At 38.3% G+C, this 22,734-nt stretch overlaps 1 protein-coding gene across 3 annotated transcripts in view; it reads right to left on the bottom strand.

The window, feature by feature from the left end:
- Positions 1-216: 216 nt before the first annotated feature.
- The window catches only part of LOC113531323 (astrotactin-2), a 371,532-nt gene continuing 349,014 nt past the window's right edge, over positions 217-22,734 (bottom strand). For all 3 annotated transcript variants that reach the window (XM_026921980.3, XM_053230640.1, XM_053230641.1), the window contains 3 exons: positions 11,670-11,770; positions 10,530-10,713; positions 217-1,577 (listed from right to left, as the gene is read on the bottom strand). In XM_026921980.3, the coding sequence (XP_026777781.1) occupies positions 1,340-1,577; positions 10,530-10,713; positions 11,670-11,770 (523 nt within the window). In that variant the 3' untranslated portion in view covers positions 217-1,339. The remainder of the gene's footprint in view (positions 1,578-10,529; positions 10,714-11,669; positions 11,771-22,734) is intronic.

The following is a 22,734-nucleotide window of genomic DNA, read 5'->3' as shown; positions in this document are numbered from 1 at the left end:
AAATGAGAAATAGAAAACAGAACATATTTCTATGTCAGACTGCATTTTAATCACCCCTCCTCCCCACCCCACCCCCTCTAAAAAAAACCTGTCAGCCCATCTTAGGGTTATATGTAATTTAGAAATATGACCATCAGGCCGTAATATTATGCAGAAATTGAGTGTATAATGCAGCAGGTTGTGGGTTTAAACCTCACGCTCTCGCGGCAGCCTCCTATTATACCAATATTTCACTATGCTGTTTGTGGTGAACGTGCAATTTTTCATTTTCGTAGTGAAAAATTGCTTTACAGCCATCCAATTCATCTTCCCAGATTGCTGAGTCACGACGGTGAATGAAATGCTGCAGGGCCACTCTAAGTGAAGCTAAATAATCATTGTGGTTATGTGGGTGCTTAAAAACCTAAAAATCAATAAAGCTTCAGATAGAGTTTCAGTATACATATTTAATAGATCTTTCCCCCCAAAAAAGACAATCATATTGACTCGGTACATACTGTATTTACAATTTTATGTACAAGAGTATAATTTACTATCACAATTGATATTACATGAAATGGAAAATTACTCAAAATAAGTTGCTGAGGCTAATTTCTTACCTTTTGGTTAACCCCCATATGTGACAACTTGTATGTGTTCAACTACGCTCAATCAACCCATATGATCAGTTATATGATAGATATAATATACTACAACTCCTTCACCATGTGACACTACACCTTTTATGCTCACATTCCTCCCTTCAAAATCCCAGCCAAAGCAATCGTAATGGTATGTAACAGCCCTGAACTAATCATTAATTTAGCTTTAAGGTGGAGTTGCCTGTGTTGAAACGGTCTGTCTCTGAATATGAAGCCACAAGGTTGCCCCTGTTTAAAATAGGAAAATGATGGAGAGATGAATAATATAGACAACAAAGTCCCCTTAATTGTTGGAGATAATAATTTTCAAACCATTGCATTCAAGATGATTCAGGCTTTCGCATTCTAGATTCAGAGTTCTCCATTCTGCTTGGTTTCCAAATATGTTACAGACACGTGTGAAAGGTGCTCGGTTCATCGTCCTCCTGGTGTGTGAAATTTGCAGCACCCTGAAGTGAGGACCTTAGATTCAGGCCTTCTTCAGTCTGGTCCTTAGAAAAAGTAAAAAGTAAAAGTTCTTCAATTTCCAAGCTACCTTCTTCTCCCCCTCCTCCATGCTGAAAAACAAGTCAGAGGGGACGCATGGCAAAAAAAGGTCCTTTCGTTTGGTGAAAAGGTTGAACAGTCTTGCATTTCGTGTATGTTTAGAAAACAGACCAGATCAGAGACGGACAAGTCTAAAAGGTGAACAGGCTACTTCACCGGAGTTTGGACTTGCCGTATATATTGCGCTGGACAGACAGGATCTTCTCCACACAGGTTAGCCGTGTCTCATGGAGCGAGCTGTGCCAAGTGCTGCTAGCCAATCGCATGTCTTCACTCCTGCACATGACATATGTCATGGACTCGGTCCGGCTCTGGATGTAACCACTCCGGAGAAGAGAACGACAGAGTAGGCTGATCCTATCCACTCGTCTCAGGATTAGGTGAGCTTTCCTGCAGAAGAGAGAAAAAAATTAAGACAAATATTGATGACTAAATGCAAAAATTATAATAGTATCAGAGATTTATGTCATTTATTTTCAAGTCTCTGAGCTGCAAATCCAAGACAATTCTCAAGTCTTTACAGTGGATTTAAAAAGTCTACACATCCCCGTTAAAATGGCAGGTTTTTGATGTAAAAAAATGAAACCAAGATAAATCATGTCAGAACTTTTTCCACCCTCAATGTGAAATTACAAAATATAAAAATTAAGTGAAAAACAATCAGAAACATTTTAGGGTAAAATAGGAAAAATAAAAAACTTATAACAGCTTGGTTGCACAAGTGTGCACACCCTTTAATAATTGGAGTTGTGGCTGTGTTCAGAATGAACCAATCATATTCAATCTCATGATCAAAAGTAACTATCATACAGCTGTCATCAATGAAATTATTCTGATTAACCACAAATAAAGATGTTTTTGTAGGATTTTCTTGGTTTCATCTGGTTTCATTCTTGGCATCTTCTGAAGCCATGCTCTGCAAAGAGCTTACAAAGCCTGTACATGGTCCCACTGTCGAAAGGTATCCATCAGGAGAGAGGTACAAAAAATTTCCAAAACATTAGATGCACCATGGAACACAGTGAAGGCCATCATCAACAAGTGGAGAAAATAGAGCACCACAGTGACATCTCCAAGAACAGGACGTCCCTCCAAAATTTATAAAAGGACAAGACAAAACTTAACAGGGAGGCTGCCAAGAGACCTACAGCAACATTAAAGGAGCTGCAGGAATATCTGATAAGTACTGATTACTCTCTGCATGGGACAACAATCTCTCATATTCTTCACATGTCTGGGCTATGGGGTAGGGTGGCTAGATGGAAGCCCTTTCTCGCAAAAAAAAACATCCAAGCTCAACTAAATCACCCCAAACTATGTGGTAAAATATGTTATCTGATGATACCAATTCCAAAAGGTATAATAATTTCATCATTTCAAAAGGTATGTTTGGTGCAAAAAAGCATATCACCAAAAGAAAACCATATTCATGGTGAAGCATGGTGGTGGCAGCATCATGCTTTAGGGCTGCTTTTCTTCAGCCAGAACTTTAGCTTTTATCAAGGTGGAGGGAATCATGAATAGCTACAAATACCTATCGATTTTAGTGCAAAACCTTCAGGTGTCTGTTAGTAAGCTAAAGATGAAAAGGAATTTCCCCCTTTAGCATGACAATGACCCAAAGCATCCATCCAAATCAACAAAGGAATGGCTTAACCAAAAGACGATCAATGTGTTTGAATGGCCTAGCCAGAGCCCAGACCTGAATCCAACTAAAAATCTGTGGGGTGACCTGAAGCGAGCTGTGCACAGGAGAGGCCCTTACATTTAATGGATCTAGAATGTTTTTGCAAGAAAGAGTGAGAACATATTGCCAAGTCAAGACGTGCCATGCTGATAGACTCTTGACTGAGCGGTGTAATATAATTAAAAGGAGCTTCAACAATGTATTAGTTTAGGGGTGTGCACACGTATACAACTAGGTTATTGTACGTTTTTAATTCTCTTAGTTTTCCTTAAAATGTTTCTGATTGTTTTTCACTTAATTTTATACTTTGTAATTTCACATTGAGGGTGTTCTGACTTATCTTGGTTTCATTTTTTCATTCATCACAACCTGCCATTTTAACAGGGGTGTGTAGACTTTTTTATATCCACTGTATGTTGCAAGTCCAAGTTGAGTCTCAACTTTATGAAGTCAGAGTCAAGTCTCAAGTTTCTAAGCTGCAAGTTCAAGTTGAGTCTCACTTATCTGCAAGTCTGAGCTGAGTCCTAAGTCTCTGAGCTGCAAGTCACAGTCAAGTCTGACATCTCTGAGCAGCAACTCTTAGTCATGCCTCAAGTCTCTGAGCAGCAACTCCAAGTCAAGCTTCAAGTCTCTGAGCTGCAACTCCAAGTTGAGTCTTAAGTCTCTGAGCTGCAAGTCAGAGTCAAGCCTTAGGTCTCTGAGCAGTGAGTCTGAGTCAAGTCTCTAGTCTCTGAGCTGAAGTCCAATTTGACTCTTAACTCTCTCAGCTGCAAGTCCAAGCTTAGTCCTACATCTTTGAGCTGCATGTAAGTATGAAGTCTCTGAGCAGCAACTCTGAATCAAGCCTCAAGTCTCTGAGTTGAGTCTTAAGTCTCTGAACTACAACTCCAAATTGAGTCTCTAGTGTTTGAGCTGCAACTCTAAGTCAAGTTTGAGATCCTTGAGCTTTAACACCAAGCCAAGTCTCGAGTCTCTTAGCTGAATTCTGAGGCAAGTCTCAAATCTCTGAGCAGCAAGTCTGAGTCGAGCCTGAAATTTCTGAGATGCAAGTCAGAGTCAGGTCTCAAGTCTCTAAGATGCTAGTCCAAGTTGAGCCTCAATTCTCTGGGCATAAACTCCAAATCAGGCCTCAAGTCTCTGAGTTACAACCCTAAGTTCAGTCCCAAGCCTCTGAACTACAACTCCAAATCGAATCTCTAGAGTTTGAGCTGCAACTCCATGTTGTGTCTCAAGTCTGTGAGCTGCAAGGCCAAGTTGAGTCTCAGGTCTCTGAGAAGCAAGTCCGAGTCGAGCCTTAGGTCTCTGCGCAATGAGTCTCTAGTCTCTACTCTCTGAGCTGAAGTCCTACTAGAGTCTCATGTCCCTGAGTTGCAAAACCAAGTTTTAGTCTCAACTTTATGAAGTCCAAGTTGAGTCTAAAGTCGCTGAACTGCAAGTCCGAGTTGAGTCTCAAATCCCCAATCTGCAAGTCTAAGCCAAATCTCAAGTCTCTGAACTGAAAGTCTGATTCAAGTCTCTGAGCAGCAAGTCAGAGTCAAGCCTGAAATCTCTGAGATGCAAGTGAGAATATTACTTTCTAATGATTTCTGTCACAACACACCTGCGTGCTTCCCATGCTGTCTTAGGATGATATATAACTAATATTACTGAAGAGACAGTAATAAATGTATTGTGCTTGGTCTGAATAGTGTTTGTGGCAATCCTGACATTTGAACCCACAACCTTTTGGTGACTAGTGCAGAATCATAACAGAACTTCCTTTCAGCCATCGTAGAGTTTTAAAGAAATTCAATTAACACTTCCCAATCTATGAGATGTACTACATTAGATGTTCAGAAAATGCTTTACTTTATAGACTTTTACTAAGAGGAAATATTCATCTTGCAACAGTCAGCAAGTGAGAAACCTGATAACAAATGCTTTCTCAAAAATCAGCAGCTGTAGCAGGGGGAAAACAAAAGCATCAGGCTTCAGCTGGTAGTTTCCCAACTCAATGTAGCTGCAAACTCTGGTTTTGGGCATCGAAAATATTATGTAAGTTGATACACTTAGCAAAACAATGCTTGGCAGATATAAACGACTAAATGTTTAGGCAGAAAATGTGTGACTGTAAACATTCAGCAAAGGTCTGTGATTTAACTACAGAACAATTTTAGCTATTTGTTCCATTTTTTTCTGACCAGGAAGAAATTCAATAACATCATTTTTTTAAACTCTTATGGAAAGTTGTTCTTAATTGAAAATACAGTGGGTAAAGTCTGGATTAGGGCTTGCATAAAGTTTTTATTTGGTCCGATCGAAATCACTTACTCAGCACTCAGTGCTTCAGATGCTCAGGTTGCTGAAAAATCAAGAATAAATTTCAACTTAATATGAAATCTCATTATGATGTTTATTTGGGAGGTTCAACATGCATCACTATAAAACCCAATGAGTTAGCACTGCAGTGTTTTTAAGATTTGTAATTCTGCAATTTGAGGCTCTGCCTGTACTTTGAAATGTAGCATTCAAATACATCTTAAGTGCTCAGAAAACAAAATATGTCCATTCTCACAGGAAGAAGGCTATAAGGATATACTGCACATACGCTATACATACATACAAGATTTAAGATTTTTATTTGTCACATACACAGTTATATCCAGTGTATAACCTGCAGTGAAATGAAAACTTGGCCTACTCCTCTTCAGACTGTGCATTTAAATACTAAATTTAAAAAAAATCAGAAATGAATAAGAAATAAGAAAAAAGATAATAAGAAATATGAAATATATGTACAAAAATGTGCGAAAAGGGGTGTACAAAATAAGCAGGGAATGTGCAAAAAATAGATGTACATAATATACAAGTATGTTACGTGTAGTGCAATGTGAAGTGTGCAGAGTGTCAGAGTGACTGGAAAGTCTTTATGGAGTCCTAAGGGATCTGTATAGTGGACAGATCTCTACACCTAAAGGGAGAACCTGTTCCAGCATAATTCACATATTTATGGTGCCTGGACTGGAGTCTTTAGAGGATGACTCAGGGTTTACAGCCAAATGGGCTTCATTTCATAACCCAACATTCAGCTAATCATGACCATAAAGCATGCTGACATTTGCAGACCTACTACTAAGACTTTTTTTCTTATTTCTGTATCCAAACTCCACCTCTCCCAGCAGCTATGAGTCAGATGCATTGATTTCCAAATGCAAGAATCAATTAGAATCGTGGCTTTTCATTACTGAGTGAATTGCCAGTTCAGAGATTTTAAGTAACAAGTTCCTGAAATATTTTGAGTGGAAGAGAGCTGAATGGTATCCAATACAAGCGTTGAGCTGTGGTTAATTAGGGAATGTTTTGATGCAGATGAATTGTTGCTGAAAAAACTGAGTCATAATGTTATGGGGGCGAACTGCTGCTGTTTTTCCAATAATGCAAATTGTTCTAGAATTGGTGGGAAACTAGTGACTTATCTGTAATTACAAATGGAAGAATCAACCAGTTTTGACCTTCTGCTAGAAATCTCCTCAAAAAAATGTGCTAGCAGTGCTAAGCCATGCCCTGTCTGTCAAAGATAAAAAGACTTTAGCATTAAGTTTAATTTGTGGCATCCACCTCAGATTATTTGCTGTTAACACATGTTGTAAAGTAGGTTATACCACAGAGCAGTTGAACTCTTGAATATAAATGAATTAGTTCTGATACATTATAATTTCTAGGGTAACAGATCATACACAGGGACTTGTGTTGTTGTTTTATAAAGAAAAACTATGTACCGTAACTATAAAGAATTAAGAAGTGTGATGTAATGTTTATTAATAACTTTAAAAAATGTAACATGGTATATTTGAAAATAACCCACTTCCACAAACTCTTAATTTCTTATAACAGCACGGCCTATATTGTGTTATTCCTTACACATTTTGTGAAACCAAAGGTAACAACACTACCAATAGTTGTAAGTAAAAAGTGAATGGCAATGCTGAGGCTGATTTCTTTCTAGCCCAGTCTATAGATTTGTGCAGTCTATCAGTGACGGTCAGAGTGACACGACCCCTAGATTTGATCTCCATTTGTGCTGACATTGTTTCACACACATCTGTAACACGTCCTCAGCAGTGATTGAAATACAGTCTTGGGTGTAATGAATGTGAATGAGGTGGATTATCATCATCATCATCATCATCATCATCATCATCATCATCTTTTTTTCCCCAAAATGCCTTTGGAGGAGAAACTTAACAAAGTTTAAAAATAAATAAATAAATAAATAAAGCACACACTGTCTAATCAAAGTACAAATGACACAAAAGGACATATGACAGAACTTTGGTGTTTTTTGATTTGAATGAAAGGGTTACAACCTTTCTTCTTAGTCTGTTTATTAACTAAGTGGTTATTAAGTGTTGGAAAAAACACACATGAACCTAGTAGGGCATTAAAGACTCACAAATGCAGCTGTGTGTGTGTGTGTGTGTGTGTGTGTGTGTGTGTGTGTGTAATAGTTTGCCGCAACATTCTCATGCCATCAATGAGACCTTGTGATTTAATGTACCACTCAACACTAATAGTTTTATTGTCAAGCTGCTGATATATATATTAGATCTTAGCCTCCTTTCTGCACCTAACACCATTACATACAGCATACACAAACCCAATTATCTATGCAGCTCTCTGAAGGATGCTAGCATCAGGACATCCAAATGGAAGTATATCCAACTCCTCTTTTTTAAACAAATGTCTGTGAGATCACATTTCACTTGGCAACATGTTTACAATTTAAAAAGCACCACTAATTCCACCAATCCCAAAAAGACTGCCAATACAGAGCCATAAATAATCCCCAGTCTCTCCTCCAAATGCCCGCTGTAGGGCTTCTGCCACACACAAAAAATGTTTACCAAATCCTCCATTATATCAATTTTCTGCATGGCATGAATTATGAATCCCAAATTCCAGGCAGTGGGTTGGACATGCTCTAAAAACTGACGTCTGAATTTCAGCCCTTGAATTGTCTTTTTGTTTCTTCCCTTTTTCTAGTACTCACCCACTTAAAACAGCTAACAATCAGCCCATCTGTACACGCTTCAGAAAAAAAGATTATTCAAGGATTCCTTGGATAGTTAAGGGTTCATTCCTTAGGAAAGATGATCTACTTGGAAGCCTCTCTGATAGGGAAAGCTCTAATGTAGAGTTCGACATAGAACTTATCAGGGTTCCTCCAGTTTAATAAACCAAATGGCTCCCATTCATAGTAAAATGAGATATACCATCTAAGTTTTGGTCAAAGTCAGTGCAATCTTAGAAAAATGGGATAGTTAATGTTACTACTTTGTACAGTTCTATATAGAGGTTTTAAGGCAATCCTCAGAGCAGCAAACCAAAGAATACTATGGATTATTGCAATTAACGTTCAATTCTAAGAGTGTAGAGTACAATATAAACCTCTAAAAGTGCAGTCTAACACCTTTAGTTAGTCCCTCTGGGAAAACCTTTAAGGGTTCTATAAAGATGTTCAAAAAATTTAGAACTTTTAAAATGTTGGAGAAACCATAAGTGGTGTTAGTTAAGGGTTTGTTTCTTCTTAAAGGGCAATCTAGTTGGAAATCTCTATGAAGGGGAAAGCTCTATTGTTGAGTTCTACATATAATTTACAATTTAATTTGTGTTGGTTTAGTTTGGCATCCATTCATAGCAACATGGGCTGCACCATCAAATTTTGGTCAAAGTTATTGCACTTAGAAAATAAAGGGATGGTTAATGTTTCTACTTTGTTGTACAATTCTACACAGAGGTTTGAAGTGGTTTCGTCAGACAAGCAAACTAAAAAACACTTTGGGTTGCTATATTTAACCTTTATTTTTAAGAGCATAGTTTCTAGTAAGATATAAACCCCTAAAAATGTGCATTCTAACAACTTAAAGGGTTTTTAGCCTGTCTCTCTAGGGAATTTTTAAAAGTTCTCTCTACAAAAAAAAAAAAAAAAAACATACAACAGAAGGTTTCAAGGTACCAAGTAAATCCCTTTAGAAAACTAGAAGCAATAACCATCAAAAGAGTGTATAACTTTCAGAACTGTGGAGGAAACACAAGCAGTGTTGATGTGTCACAACTCCAGGGTTGGATACTGAAGCTTTCACATCCCAAAAATATGATGGTAGGTGGATTAGCATTTCTAAATTGCTGGTGTCAAGGATTAAAGTACTTGTTCAGTGGTTAGGGCTCCAGACTACTGATTGGAAAGTTCAAATCCTGGCACCATTAAGCTGTCACTGTTAGGCAATTAACACTCATCTGTTCAGCTCAAGTAAGTCGCTTGACTTACTACTTTCTAAAAGTGTAGTAGGTTGAGAAGGTCTGATAATATCTCTTGTTAAATCAATGTTTAATTACCTTAATACAATTCCTGTCTTGCTAACCTTGCATCTACAAGGCCTGATCTTCAGGAAGAACCTTTTTCTTTCGTTTGTATTCCAAATGCTGCCAACCAATAAGTGTAGTACTGGTTACATTATTGAATAAACAAATGAATAAATGTTTCTGAGTGTCCTACAATGCACTCATGTCCTGTCCAGGATGCACCCAGTGATGGGATAGGTTCCAGATCCACCAGACCAGGATAAAGTGGTTACTGAAGAAGAATGAAGGAATGAGTCAATAAAGTATATGTCGTCATTCTGGTAAAATAACCAGTTCAGTTTTCTGTAAAGAAAATGTCCTGCCACTCCAAAAATTGTAACTCGAGATCATTTGAAATCTCTGAGTCAGCTTTACGACATAGGAGTACAAACTCCTTTTAGGACGAACTTTTAATTAACGCTCGAAGAACCCTTTGTTCTAAGAGTGTAGTAGGTTGAGAAGAAAATATGTTTTGCTAAATCAATGGTTAATAACCTTAATACTATTCAGGTCTTGCTAACCTTGATCTTCAGGGAGAATCTTTTTCTTTTTCCTCTTGTCTTCCAAACCCTGCCAACCGCAGCAACATTTCCATCCACATCAGACTCCTGCTGGGCTTTACCTCTCCATAGGGAACACCACAAACACAGCAGCCATATTTAAGCTCCACGATGAAACAAAAAACAAAAACCCACACACACCTGGATTTACTAGGTGCCTCAGACCCTGACAGGGAAGTGGAGAGGCCTGTTTTAAGAGCAACATTTCCACATGTGTACACTAACATGGCCACAGGCCTCCGCACCACTTAGTGTTTGCCAGAAGCCACTTTACCCACATTCATTAGACCCCAAAACATTTGGCGCCCTCTCACTGAAAGGTTGGAATAATAACACTGTAATTTGTCAACTTTGCTTTGGTGTCCAGTCCCTGGTTTTGATGCAAAAAATATGAATAATAAAAAGAACCGAAAGGAAACAAAAACATCGGATGGACTTGAATAAACGAATATGAAAATATGCTGCAGCACCGGGATGGATTCTTTTATGAGATTTATGTTCTTATGAGATGGCACTCCAGTGGAACAAGCCTGCTCGTAATCGTTTTTATAGGCCTGGATTTACACTGGAAGCCTAAACCAACATTTAGTAGGCCAAAATTACTGCTGACCACAGTGTTTATGTGTATGTACTGTATGTGTGTGATGAGATGGAGAGAGTTGAGTGTGAGATGGAGAAGAGGTTTGAGAGCTGGCTCACTCAGAAGAGTCTCACCTGGGTCCTAGCTCATCCTCGCTCCGCCACACAAAGTCTCCAAATTTCTCGTAGTGTGAGTTGTAATGGTGTTGCACCCGGTACAGTGTGGGTGGAGAAATCTCCATCAGCGTATTGTAGGCTGTTTGCTGCTCCTTGCCACTTGTGTAGCCATTGTACAGGTTGTATACCCGGTCTGCTATCTCTGAAAGACAAGGAAGAAGCAGATTGGGAACTTTCCCAGGCATTGATTTTTGAAATGAGTTAGCAATAGGGCTGATTGCCTGAACTGGTAGTGACTGACAAGAATCAATCATTTTAATTGACTTCATTGAAACATATTAATTGAGAGGGTACAGACAGTGACACTGAAGCTAGTACTGATGGCAGTATTGATTTGTTAGAGAAGGTACTTGCTTTAAAAAAAGGGTAAAACTACTCTGATCCTAATGGGCTCCTAAAAGAATCCTAAAGGGATCTACAGTAGGAATAATCCTAAATACATCTTTGGTAGAAAGAATCCCTAAGGGATCTTTGATAGAAAGAATCCTAAAGAGATCCTAAAATAATTCTAATGGGATCTTTGGTAGGAAGAATCCTAAAAAATCTTAAAGAATCATAAAGGCATCTTTACTATAAAGAATCCTGAAGATCTTTGGTATAAAGAATCCTAAAACAGGCTTCAATAGGAAGAATCCTAAAAGGATAATAAAAGAGTCCTAAAGAGGTCTTTGATAAGAAGAATCCTCAAGGGATATTTGATGGAAAGAATCCTAAAGGGATCTTTGGGTTGACCCACTAAGGGAACCTTAAAGTTTTATGTAGAACCCTACAACCTATTCTAAGTTGATTCCATTTAGGAAACTAAGAACTCTTACTGTAACTATTCAAAGAATACCCGAGTAACCTTTTTTCCTGAGTGTACAGCAGTTCAAGTCCTGGAGTTTTATTTCGACTTCGTGACTGTGACCATTGATGATGTCATCCTAAAGGAAATGAAGCTCTCGCACCTTGGCACCTTGACCTGCCATCTCACCATCTGGTCAGCGATGCAGAACTTGCTGTTCATTCACGCCAGTAACAGGTGTGAAGATACAATCTTCTGAGATGGATTAAGATGGAGTGGGGGAAGAGAGATGGAAAGAGAAAGTGGAGGTGTACCTTCTGCTCTGCTGTCATCAACTATTGGACAGGAAGTGCGCACTGTCACGTAGCTCGCCTCAGACCGGCTGCCACGGCTGTCCAAGGCATAGAGAGTGAACCTGAGATAGACAGAAAGACAGAGTGAGAAAGAATAAATGTCATGTCGTGCCAAGGGAAAAAGAAATAACACAGATCTTGAATAACTCAATAGAACTGCTGTTATAATGGTGCCATTAGAAACTCATTAGCCTATATCTACTGTACGTAAAAACACACATGGCCATTAGCCCTGGAACCTGCACTGTGCTGAACCCAAGCACATTTCCTCTTGATAGTTTAAACTCTCAGGAGCATGTGGCTCATAGAACAACCTGTCTGTCCTGCTGTCCTGCTGCACGCTGTGCTATGAGGTGAAGAAACACGTCACTGACCTTCGTTTACGAGCTTAGGTCCGACAAACTAGGAACTTGCGCTCAAAAAACAGCCATAACTGACAACAGACGTGTGTGGGGCCTGCAGGATTCCAGAGTATTCCGTTACATTTGGAAATTGTCCTGGCAAAGGGAGCTCGAATGAAAAAAAAAATAGAAAAAGAAAGGCCAGCCATTATGGCTAATAGCTGCTTAAATGGGACTCCCACTTCCTCTAATGACAGAGTTCCGTTCAGCAAATACAAAACACATTAAAGCTCAAGGCCTGCGTGTTCTTGGACCACCCAGTACAGAGAAATGATGCTCAGCTGCTGGACATGGACAACTTCGAGCTGCCTGGCTGGCTGAGTGAACGCACGAATGAGTGTAGCTTTCGTGCTGTGAATCTTAACAACAAATCTGCTGAGGCAGGTTTATGCTGGTACAAGATATTGAAACCTTCACATGCCTTTATGGAAAAGGTCAATGGGAAAAGAGCATTATACTGTAAAATTAGGGTCATAAAGAATAGTGGTTTCAGATTTTTTTAACTTCCGTCCCAGTTTTTGTCTTGGTTTTAGTGTTGTTAGCATTTATAATTGCACACACAGCACAAAATGAATGAATTAATGAGGGATTCTACAACTGGGGTGCCATTTGTGTCTCACTGATATTACATTTACAAATATGTATGTAAAGTAAAGCTAAAATATATTTTAACCCCAGGTAAAGTGTCTTTTACAACAATGTATGTACCCACTTCAGGTAAAACACTAATAAAACCTCTGGCGGCATGTTGGCAACAGGCAGCACTGCCATCTCACAGCTCCCTAGTTGGATCCTGAGCTTGGCCTTGGGTGCAGAGTTTCACATGTTCTCTACATGTCTGTGTGGGTTTCCTCTGGGTTCTTCGGTTTCCTCCCAACTCCCAAAAACATGGCGACTCTAAATTGTCCATAGAGTGTGTGAATTTGTGTGTGCATGCTGCCCTAGTGGCATCCCATTCAAGCTATCTTCCCACCTCATGCCCAGTGTCCCTGGGATAAGCTCGGATCCACTACGACTCCGACAGGATAAAGCACTGAAGAGAAATGAATGAAAAGTGCTACTGGCTCTGTCAAATGGTCAACTCTGGCTATCAAAAAGTGTGCAGCTTAACTTTTTTTTTGTAAACATTTTTATTTCATGTTAACACCCCCGTTTTTACTTTAATAAAGATGCACAAGCTTCTTTCTTTTTGTTTTTCTCATCATTGCTGTTACACAACAGTGGCCTTCTAGATCTTTTTTTTTTTTTTTGGTAAAAACTGAAAATTCGCTGAAATGGATACTATTTATCACTGCAAAGAAAACATTCAACAAGCCGCACTCGCTCACCACCAAAATTACATTTCTTCATCCCGATTAGTTATTTCTTTGCATGGAAAGGTTCCTCCATCCCCATGAGTTATTTCTTTACATGCCAGGCTTCGGCTTTGTCCTTTGTCTGGGGGAACCATCTTCCAGTACCACCAACTGAGTGTTTTGTTTGTAACGCGGCCTACTTTTGCATGGCTTGCATAGTTTGCCTGATCTCACTATTCATCGACAGAGACGTGTGGCATTCTTCTCCCAAACCTCACCAAAAGCCATCTCCTCAGATTCTGCCCATCATAACAATGCGGCCATCACAACAAGCACGCTGTTTGAATTACGTGGTTTCAGAGTCACCCAGTGAAGACAGAGAGTGGCTTGTGTGTGTTTTTCCTTCTGTCAGACAATTTGTAAAGTTTAGTTTACGGTTTGGGGGGGTGGGTTGTCTGCTCAACACTGTTTTTAGTTGTCTGAGGTGTTGGCAAAGATGGGATGCGTTTCAACAGCTATTAAAAAGGGCTTGTGGAAGCTTTAACATTCCTTGGGAATGTTTTGGTATATATAGTAACATCAGAGTCTTTTAGAATATTGACAGTAAGCTTCTATAACATCGACTGGCAAAGTATTTCACTGGACCAAACCAAGCACTAGGAAAAAAATGCAAGTCCGATAAACATATGAGCCGATAAACATATGAAACAAAAAATGGCCATAGTTCAGTGACTCCAGTTTTGAAAACATGAATCAGCTCGGCTTCTGTAGCAGCTCCTTTTTTGTGGTTAATCCAGTCACATGCATTTATGTAAATTATTTAGCTGATGGCAGCTCATCAGAGAAGAGGCTAGCTATAGAGTGAATTACAGAGATCAGTTTTATTTTATTTTATTTTACTTACCCTTTCTGCTCTGTTTAGTAAAATGATGGCCGGCTGATTACCAAAAAGCATGGTTACAGATGAATGGATGGATAAGTCTGTGTTTATTCCCTCCTTCAAGTTAAAAAAAGTACAGGTGTTCATTGAGACAATGAAAAGGCAGGAGTGGGTGGTTTTTACTTTAATATCAAAGCTGTTAGGACAAAGAAATGCCATGTTCATTAACATGGGAATGCATATTTACTGCATTCATCTTGAGTAACTGCTTTGTTCTGGTCAAAGTGCTTTAATGACAAATTTGTTTAGCATTAGAAACTAGAACCAACTAAGTTTGTTAGTCACAGGCAGGTACAAAAAAAAAAACTGTAATAGTAAATGTTCTGCAGGAAAAAAAAACAGTCATACACACTATTCTATTACTGAGTCAAAAGCAGTAACATGGAGAGTCAGAGCAATACAAAACACAACCATGTTCAATTTGTCTTATTTATAGCCATAAACTAATCAGTAAACTAATCACTACTAGCTAAGCCAGGGGTTCCCAAACTAGAGCTCATGAGCCATTATCCTGTTTGGATTTATTCATTTATTTTACAAATTCAATATTACAGATATTGCTCTAATTATGAGACAGATTTTTTTCTACTATTTTAAAATGGTACTGGGAGTCATGTTCAAATTTAATTTATAGTGTACATGCTATTTTAGTCCTTTACGCTATCCTGACACACTGCACTAGCGTAGGAGTTCAGTAATAAAAAGGGACAAATTTCTCCTTCCATCAACCTTGGCTAGAACAACAGAAGTCAAGAACACGAAAATCATGAAAATACGCAGAAACATTTATTGAATATGGATTTACATCCATGATTGTTATACAGACATAAGTGACATATGATAAAAATGTTCAAATGTTACAGTAGTTCTATATTATAAATTAAATATATAAGGAGGTCAAGGCTTGGGATCATACAAAACTGGGGTTGACCAAAATTTTAGGAACCCCTGGGCTTAGTATTACAAGGTAACTGTCGTTTAGTTGCTTATCTGGACCTTTATAGGGAATGAGTTTTATGTAACTGAACCATTTTTTTTAAATATTAGATGAAATTAGCTTATTATAAGATTTCATAAGACTTTTGTTTGTGTCTTGATTTTGATCAAGTCTTCTCCACTCCCTTTCTTTTCTTTTGTCTTGTGTTGGATTTGTCATCTTCAAATTCAGGCATTTACCCTAGAACTTCTGATATTCTGTTTGGTGTCTGTATCTTTCTCCGTCTGTCTTTCTTTCTTTTCAATGGACAGGCTATCACTGAGCTGCGTGACTCTGTGTGTGGTATAGATTGACTCTGAAATGGTGCTACACTGCAAACAATTGGTAGTGATAGCGATCACCTCGGATAACAAAGCCTGCTCCGCATTTGCCTCACCAGCGAGAATGTCAAAACACAAGGGAGAACGCTGGCGAAACACCCTCATCCCATTCCACAGACACACACACACACACACAAAAGTGTGTTTTTCTGTGCATGTGTGTGTATGATTTAGTATGGAGGATGTTCTGCAGAGACGCTCTGACCGTGTAAAAGTATCTAGTTGGCACAAAGCATGAAAAGGTTTATGGGTCTTAAAGCATCAGATTCCTCAAGGTTCTTCCTTATCAACCAGCCAACTGCTTTCGCAGTTGCTTTATGCAGGTTCAGACTATAACTTAATACAAGTAATTGCGTTTTACAATCAGAATACAAAACAAAAAAAATACCTGTGTAGATAAGTTTTGAAGAGACAGAATTTGTTTGTGCTGACAATTAAAATGTGATTAGTTAATTCCACTATCACGTACTAATTAAGTTTGGATGCCAAATTCTTCAAGTTCAAACTGATTTTTAACTTTCCTTTTTGATGCTTTAGCCCTGTTTAGCCCTGTTGTTTCCAGCCAGAATTGCAATACTGCAGATATTAAATACATGTAGTCTATGTACATTGGTCACATAAATGACCAACAATTTTTAATTTTATAATTACCAGAAAAGCTCTAAAGGTTCATCTCTGTTGGAATTGATTAAAATATTCAGGGTTTTTTTTTTTTTTGCTACAACAGCCTTATTTAATCTGTAAGGAATAAAACACCTGGGGGCATTACCCCCTTGAAGTTTTATTATTTTCCTATAACAGCATGTCTAAAATGTTTTATACCTCTTACACCACAGAAATGTGCTGTTTTATACTTTCATATTTTTTATTTACTGTGGAAAGTCCACATTATCTTTTTTCTCTTTTTTTGATAAAGAAAGAAAACAATTTGCCAACACCAACAATTTTATTTAAAGTTTTATTTTATTTATCGTTTCAAGTTGTTGATCGTTTGCAAAACAAGTTTCTAAGTTTCTAAGTTAATACAGAATAAGGAATAAAACACCTTGAGGTGTGCTCATGTTGGATAATAATCAAAGTCACAATGCAATATGATCCAGCCAGACTTGAAGCGGAGTTACTGTTGATTATTTTCCTACAACAACACCTCCCGAAGTTTTTTATTCCTCTTATACCACAGCAACTTGCCAATGATTCAAATAATTTAAATTTACTTATAATGGCACATCTTATAGTGTCACAACACTTTTATTCATTTAGAGTTACATTTAATGCTATGGAACATCCGCAAAACAAGTTAGTTCCTGTTATCACTTACGTTATAGCAGCTATAAACAGTCGTTCGCTCACCAGCCTCTCTTTCGTCTTTGTTGAAATGGATAAAACAAAAAAAATGCAACTTTTCACATTACCAAGAAACCAAAAAGTGTAAAGTTACAGCTGTAACGCTGACTGTTACAAAGCTCTAACGCTGGAGACTCCTTCCAAAAATGCTAAAGAAACATTTCATTACAGAAGTTTTCTAATCCATTTAAGCAGTGAGTTTGGATATACAAGTCCCTGTGCAAGCTGTTACTATAGAAACGTTAACCTATTAGAGCAAGCACATTCATATAAACCTGCGATTTGCAGCTGCACTAGTGTCTGAGCACAGCACTGTGGTAGAAATGTAAATAAAGCAGGTTTTCAAAGATCGACTTCATCTCCATAACATTTGATTTAGGCCTTCCAAATATTTGAAGCTGAGCCGTTGCTTGAACTTGATCTGATAAAACGATTATTTTCCAGATGGATTGTGAATAAAGGACCTTTTTACAGTATGGATAGTTGTGGAGGAATTCTGGAGGAATACTCCTCAGGGGCGAAAAAGCACACCATGTACCTCACTGGTATGTTAATAAGTCTCCATTCAAGTTTTATGGAGTCAGGAAGAATTCCACCAAGATCTTGTCAATAATAGCAACTCGAACTGAATGGGTCAGATATGGTTTAAAGGGTCATCAGATTTTATGTTCAAGTCCAAATGACTTTCCCTGCTTTTAGCATTTTTTTTTTATTCTTTCAATTGTTTCCACATCTGAGCAAAGCACAGTCCAAAGTTCTTTGCCATTTAGGATCTGTTCAATGATTTTTGAACAACTGTTAATGGAATATGTACGAGGTTACAGCGACGTGTCATGTACACAGCAGAGCGCCAAAAGCTGAGTTCACCCTACCCCAAACTGGTTTTATGCAATCATTTCTGACAAGATTAATGCAAAATTGCACATGGATCATCTGAGGTAGTCAAGAATCCCTTTGAGCTCTTATCATTCTTAAAAAAAAACATTTTTTCAGCATTGACTCTGAGAAATAATGCATTCAAACAATAAGATTTCTATGCTGAATGATGGCATTTTGCTATTAAATGGGTTGAATGTAATAGGATAGAGTTTTTTTTAGCATAAGAATTAGCAAATACACAAAATGTGATTGCCTAGCATCAATGCTATTGTCATGAGGACATTAAGGAAATTCTAATGACTTATTTAAAATGTACTTTTTTTTTATTAATGTTCTTAATTTAGTAAAGTTACCTTGTCAGTCAATATCACAATATCACTGGAAATGAAAAAAAGAATGAATCTTCAGGAACTTTGGATGTTGCTATTTTTAAGAACAATTAATTATGATCATTTTTCATCATCCCTACTGCTTTTGTTTTCAAAACATTGTTTTCAAATCCTGTGTGTGAAATGTAATTTGACAACAACGTATTATTTTTCCATTAAATGTTCTTCGTATTTGGATCAAATTTTCAGGCTTTAATATACACGTTTGGAGCGCACACTTTGTGCAACACCTCATAACTGAGCTGGGTCATAAATGGGTCATGCCTGGTTTATCATTGTTTTGCAATGCCAGGAGAATCTCATCTCTTCATGGAAGATCTATTTATGGCTGCTAACTGTATCAAAATTTCAATAATGAGCATGAGGCTGCATTCGTTCCTCTGGGAATGGGCAAATCATCATCTTACCTGCCATATTTTAAGTTTTTTTGGACGATAAGATGGCAAGAAGAGCTTTTTCTGCTCACTTGATTTCACAAGGATTTTCGCTAAAAAAAAAAACTGCTATGCTACGTGTTTTTTCTTGAGCAAGGACAGAAAATGTATCTGTTTGAACAAGAAACCAGTAGCAATGCTATCTTCTACTGATTAGAAAAGGCCCCGTCGAGCAGGCAAAGAGCTCTCGACGACGTAATTCTTTACGCAAATGGAGATCTTATCGAAGGACAGAGATTCTGGGGGTGCTGGCCCGTCACCGATAGCACCGCTACAGACTGGTACAGTGCATCCTTGCATATCTCTCAGCATTTCACATCGGTGAGCAGTCCAAGTTTCACTACAGCTTCCTTTGACCTTTCGGGTTGTGCAATTGTTAAAAAAAAAGAAGAAGAAAAAAAACAAAAACAAAAAAACAAGGCTTAGGATCCCATGAAGTTTCATGGTAATTACATAATTGTGGATAATCATCCTGATTTTCATTTTTAAATTTTCCCTCTCAATTCCAAAGGGTTCTTCCGTAATGCTTAAAGCTATGTAGAACCCAAGATCAAACCATTTTTTTACAGGGGAAAAATTTCATGGTGTTACAAAGTTGAATGCAACAAAGTTGATAGCAAAATGTTGATATTCTCAGGAAACACAACTTTTAAAACCTTTTTTTTTTTGCATTACTTAGTAAATACATGTAAATGTATAGTTTTTTTCTGGAGTTCTTCAGGATTTCAAGAGTGCCAAAATGATTTTAAAAAGAAAAGGTTTTAAGTAGAGCCCGTCCAGAAACCATCCAAAGAATCAACGGGGGTCCATTTTCCCGAGATATGAATTGCAGCCCCAAGTATGCATGTTACGTGCTAAGCAAAAACCAATGCATCAGAAAATCCACTGGTTCTACAAATGGTTCATGGGCTTTCTTTCACCGGTTATGCTCTAAGAACAACATGTCCAGCATTGAGACCTGGTAATAAAAAAAGGGAAAGGTGATAAAAACTAAAGGGTCTGAAGAGCACTGGGGTGGAAATAAAACAGAAAACCACCACAGCAGCTGAAAATGCTCGGAAATGAGTACAGCGTGTTCTTGACTATCCATTTGTTTTCCTATTCTTTCTTGGTATTTCGTTTAGATTTTTTTAGGAAGGGGTGGGCGGGGAGGGTTTAACTGGATGGCTGAAAGTGACACGCTATAGGGTCAAACCATTCAAAAGTACATCCTGTAATCTAGAGGTCGTTTTTATAGCTTCCAAAGGCTAAATTATGACCTGTCTAGTTTCTCACATAAAAGAGTGGACAAGAGTGAGCAACCTACAATAATCGATGGGGAAAAAATGATGCAGAATAAATCAACACAACCCACTCATTGGCTTCTCAACAGAGCCTTACTGTATGTTTTGCCAAAAAATCTGGACATGTGTGTATTTGATGGTTGTAGAAAGAAAATGGTATACAACTTGTATTATAGCACAGTGGTGTTCATATTGTTTCTATTGTAACCTTGCCCATAGTGGTTTTGCCGATAACAGGAGCTAACTTGTTTAACAGACCTTCCACTTAACTATCATTTTTCACAGCTGGATGGCCATTAAGGAGCCTGTATAATCTTAGACAAGTAAAATCTGGATTATAGCTGACAAGCTGGATGCTAAGTAGCAGGTAACTATACTATGATCTTATAGTTATGTAAAGTTTTTTTTTTTATAACTAGCAGACTCAGTGCTAGCTAGCAGGAACTGATCTTACAGCTACCTTAAGTTCTTTTATAATCTTAACGTAGATTAAACAGTTAAAATCTAGATGGTATCTAAAAAGCGGGTTATTAGCTAGCAGGCCAGAGGCTTACTAGCAGAAATCATGCTATATATTTGTAGATACATTAAGTTGCTCTATAACCTTACAAACTATTACAATCTGGATGGAAGATAACTAGAGGACTTGATACTAACGAGAAGGCAGCTCTGATATAATCTTGTAGCTACATTTACTTATTTTATAGTTTTTATAAACTAATAAAATCTGGATGGTACCTAACAAACTGTTTGCTAATACTGTTAGCAGGCAACCATGTTATGATCTTGTAGCATTACATTCTATCCTTAGAAGGAACACTTGGGAGAAAAATTTAACAGGAGATTAACATTTTTTGTACACCTAGCCCTAGTTTTAGCTATAAACCACCAGAAGGCTAGCATTGCCTTTATCACTTGAAGCAGTACTGCTGATACTATGCCCCTTTGTATTTTCTCTATTTTACAAGTGTGTAACTCTGTATTATTTCAGTCAAGCGGAGGAATTGCGTGATTTCTAACTAGCTTGAGCGTTTACATCATACTTGGCCTCATATTTTAGGACTAAATGAGTACATTCTGTCACCATCTTTAGTGCTAAATGAGCTATAAATGATAATTGGTCATCAGGTTTGAATTAAACCTAAATGCCTTTTTACTGACCATGTAGCAGGATCTCACACTCAAGTACCCCAAAACCATCAATCATATCTACAGATCAGGTCTTCAAGCGATAACAAGAGAACATATGATACTTTCTTCCCTCAGTATAGTTTGCGTAAGAGAGCCAAAGAGCTGTCGATACTAAAAGTCACATTTGCAACACTAAAGCAAGATGCTTGCATTTTCACACAGCGGACCAAGCCAACAGGCACCGTCAGTGTCTCCGGCTTCCTGGATCGACATCCATCCCTGCTCTGATCTGTCTAATTCACCGTGACCGTGTTATTCCCCATCGCAAAAGCCGGCGCTGCTGAGACCACAGTATGTTCGTGTTAATAAAAGCCAGCTGCACTTCTCCATGCTGACGGAGGGAGAGGAAGAAAAGCTCTGCTCCAAACAAATAACATGGCTGCCATGAGCGAAAACACTCCAAACAGGATGTGGCCGTCACACGCACCAGAGCAAATATTTTGCCGAGTCACACTTGCTTAGGACAGAGAGACGCAGACATAACAGACCCTGTCTTTTCTTTTATTTTTTAGAATTCTGTTTTCACTAAGTCTTTTCATGGCTTCTCGGTTGCCTTTGCGAAGGCTGTTCAAGCCAGTCATGCAACAATGTGTAAATACGTAACAATTACGCAAACGTCATGCTAGCTTGCCACTGCTTGCGTGACTAGCTTGCCACTGCTTGTCAGTCAAAGGGGGTTTGGACAAGCTCTTCACTGAAGCTTAACGCTACTGTGGTGAAGTGCACAGATTTTGTTTTGACCACTTTTGGGTGATTTCATGCAGGAGAAGCTGGTAGCCTTGCTGCCTCACAACTCCAGCGTCGCTGGTTCTATCCTGAGCTCGGGTTCTGCTATCTGAGCTGACTGCAGAGTTTTGCACTGTTCTCCCAGTGTCCATATGGTTTCTCTGGTTCTCCTTTGGGTTCTCCGGGGTCCTCCCACCTCCCAAAAACATGTTTGCAGGTAGATTGTCTATGCTAAATTGCCTCTAGGTGTGAAAGAGTATCAATGTTCAATGGAGACAATAGTCAATTACGCAGATCGGTAGGTAATTGTTACAGGAAAATTGATATCTATAAATGTTTTTAAGGAATGAATTCCTTAGCACTGTAGGTACATGTATACAGAAGGATGGGTCTGTTGTGCTGTAGGGGGGAGGCATTTATTTTCACTGCCATCATTTGAATCCACTTGTCACCTTAGAGAGAAGGGGCACTGCAAATCAATACTATGGAAGAATTTTAAAGGACATTATTCAAATTTTAATGCTAATTCAGAAATGCAAATTCCGTCATATATATGGAGTTGCAGTTCCCTTACACGTGCACATAGTTCGAAACATTCCCTTGTTAGATTTGTATTTGCATTTTCATTTTTGTGCACAATGTAATGGACTGGCGACCCATTCAGGGGGCATTCCTGCCTTGCGCCCAGGATCAACTCCACCACAGTAAAGTGCTTACTGAAGATGAATGAATAAATGAAGGAATTTTTGTGCACAGCAATGCACAATGGCCACTACAATTAAAATAGAAAATCTGTTTAATGGATGCCGCTGTAGAGTATTTGTGCT

Source organism: Pangasianodon hypophthalmus, chromosome 27, assembly GCF_027358585.1.
Source record: "Pangasianodon hypophthalmus isolate fPanHyp1 chromosome 27, fPanHyp1.pri, whole genome shotgun sequence".
Taxonomy (NCBI): Eukaryota; Metazoa; Chordata; class Actinopteri; order Siluriformes; family Pangasiidae; genus Pangasianodon; species Pangasianodon hypophthalmus.
This window is presented reverse-complemented; position numbering and strand designations above follow the sequence as displayed.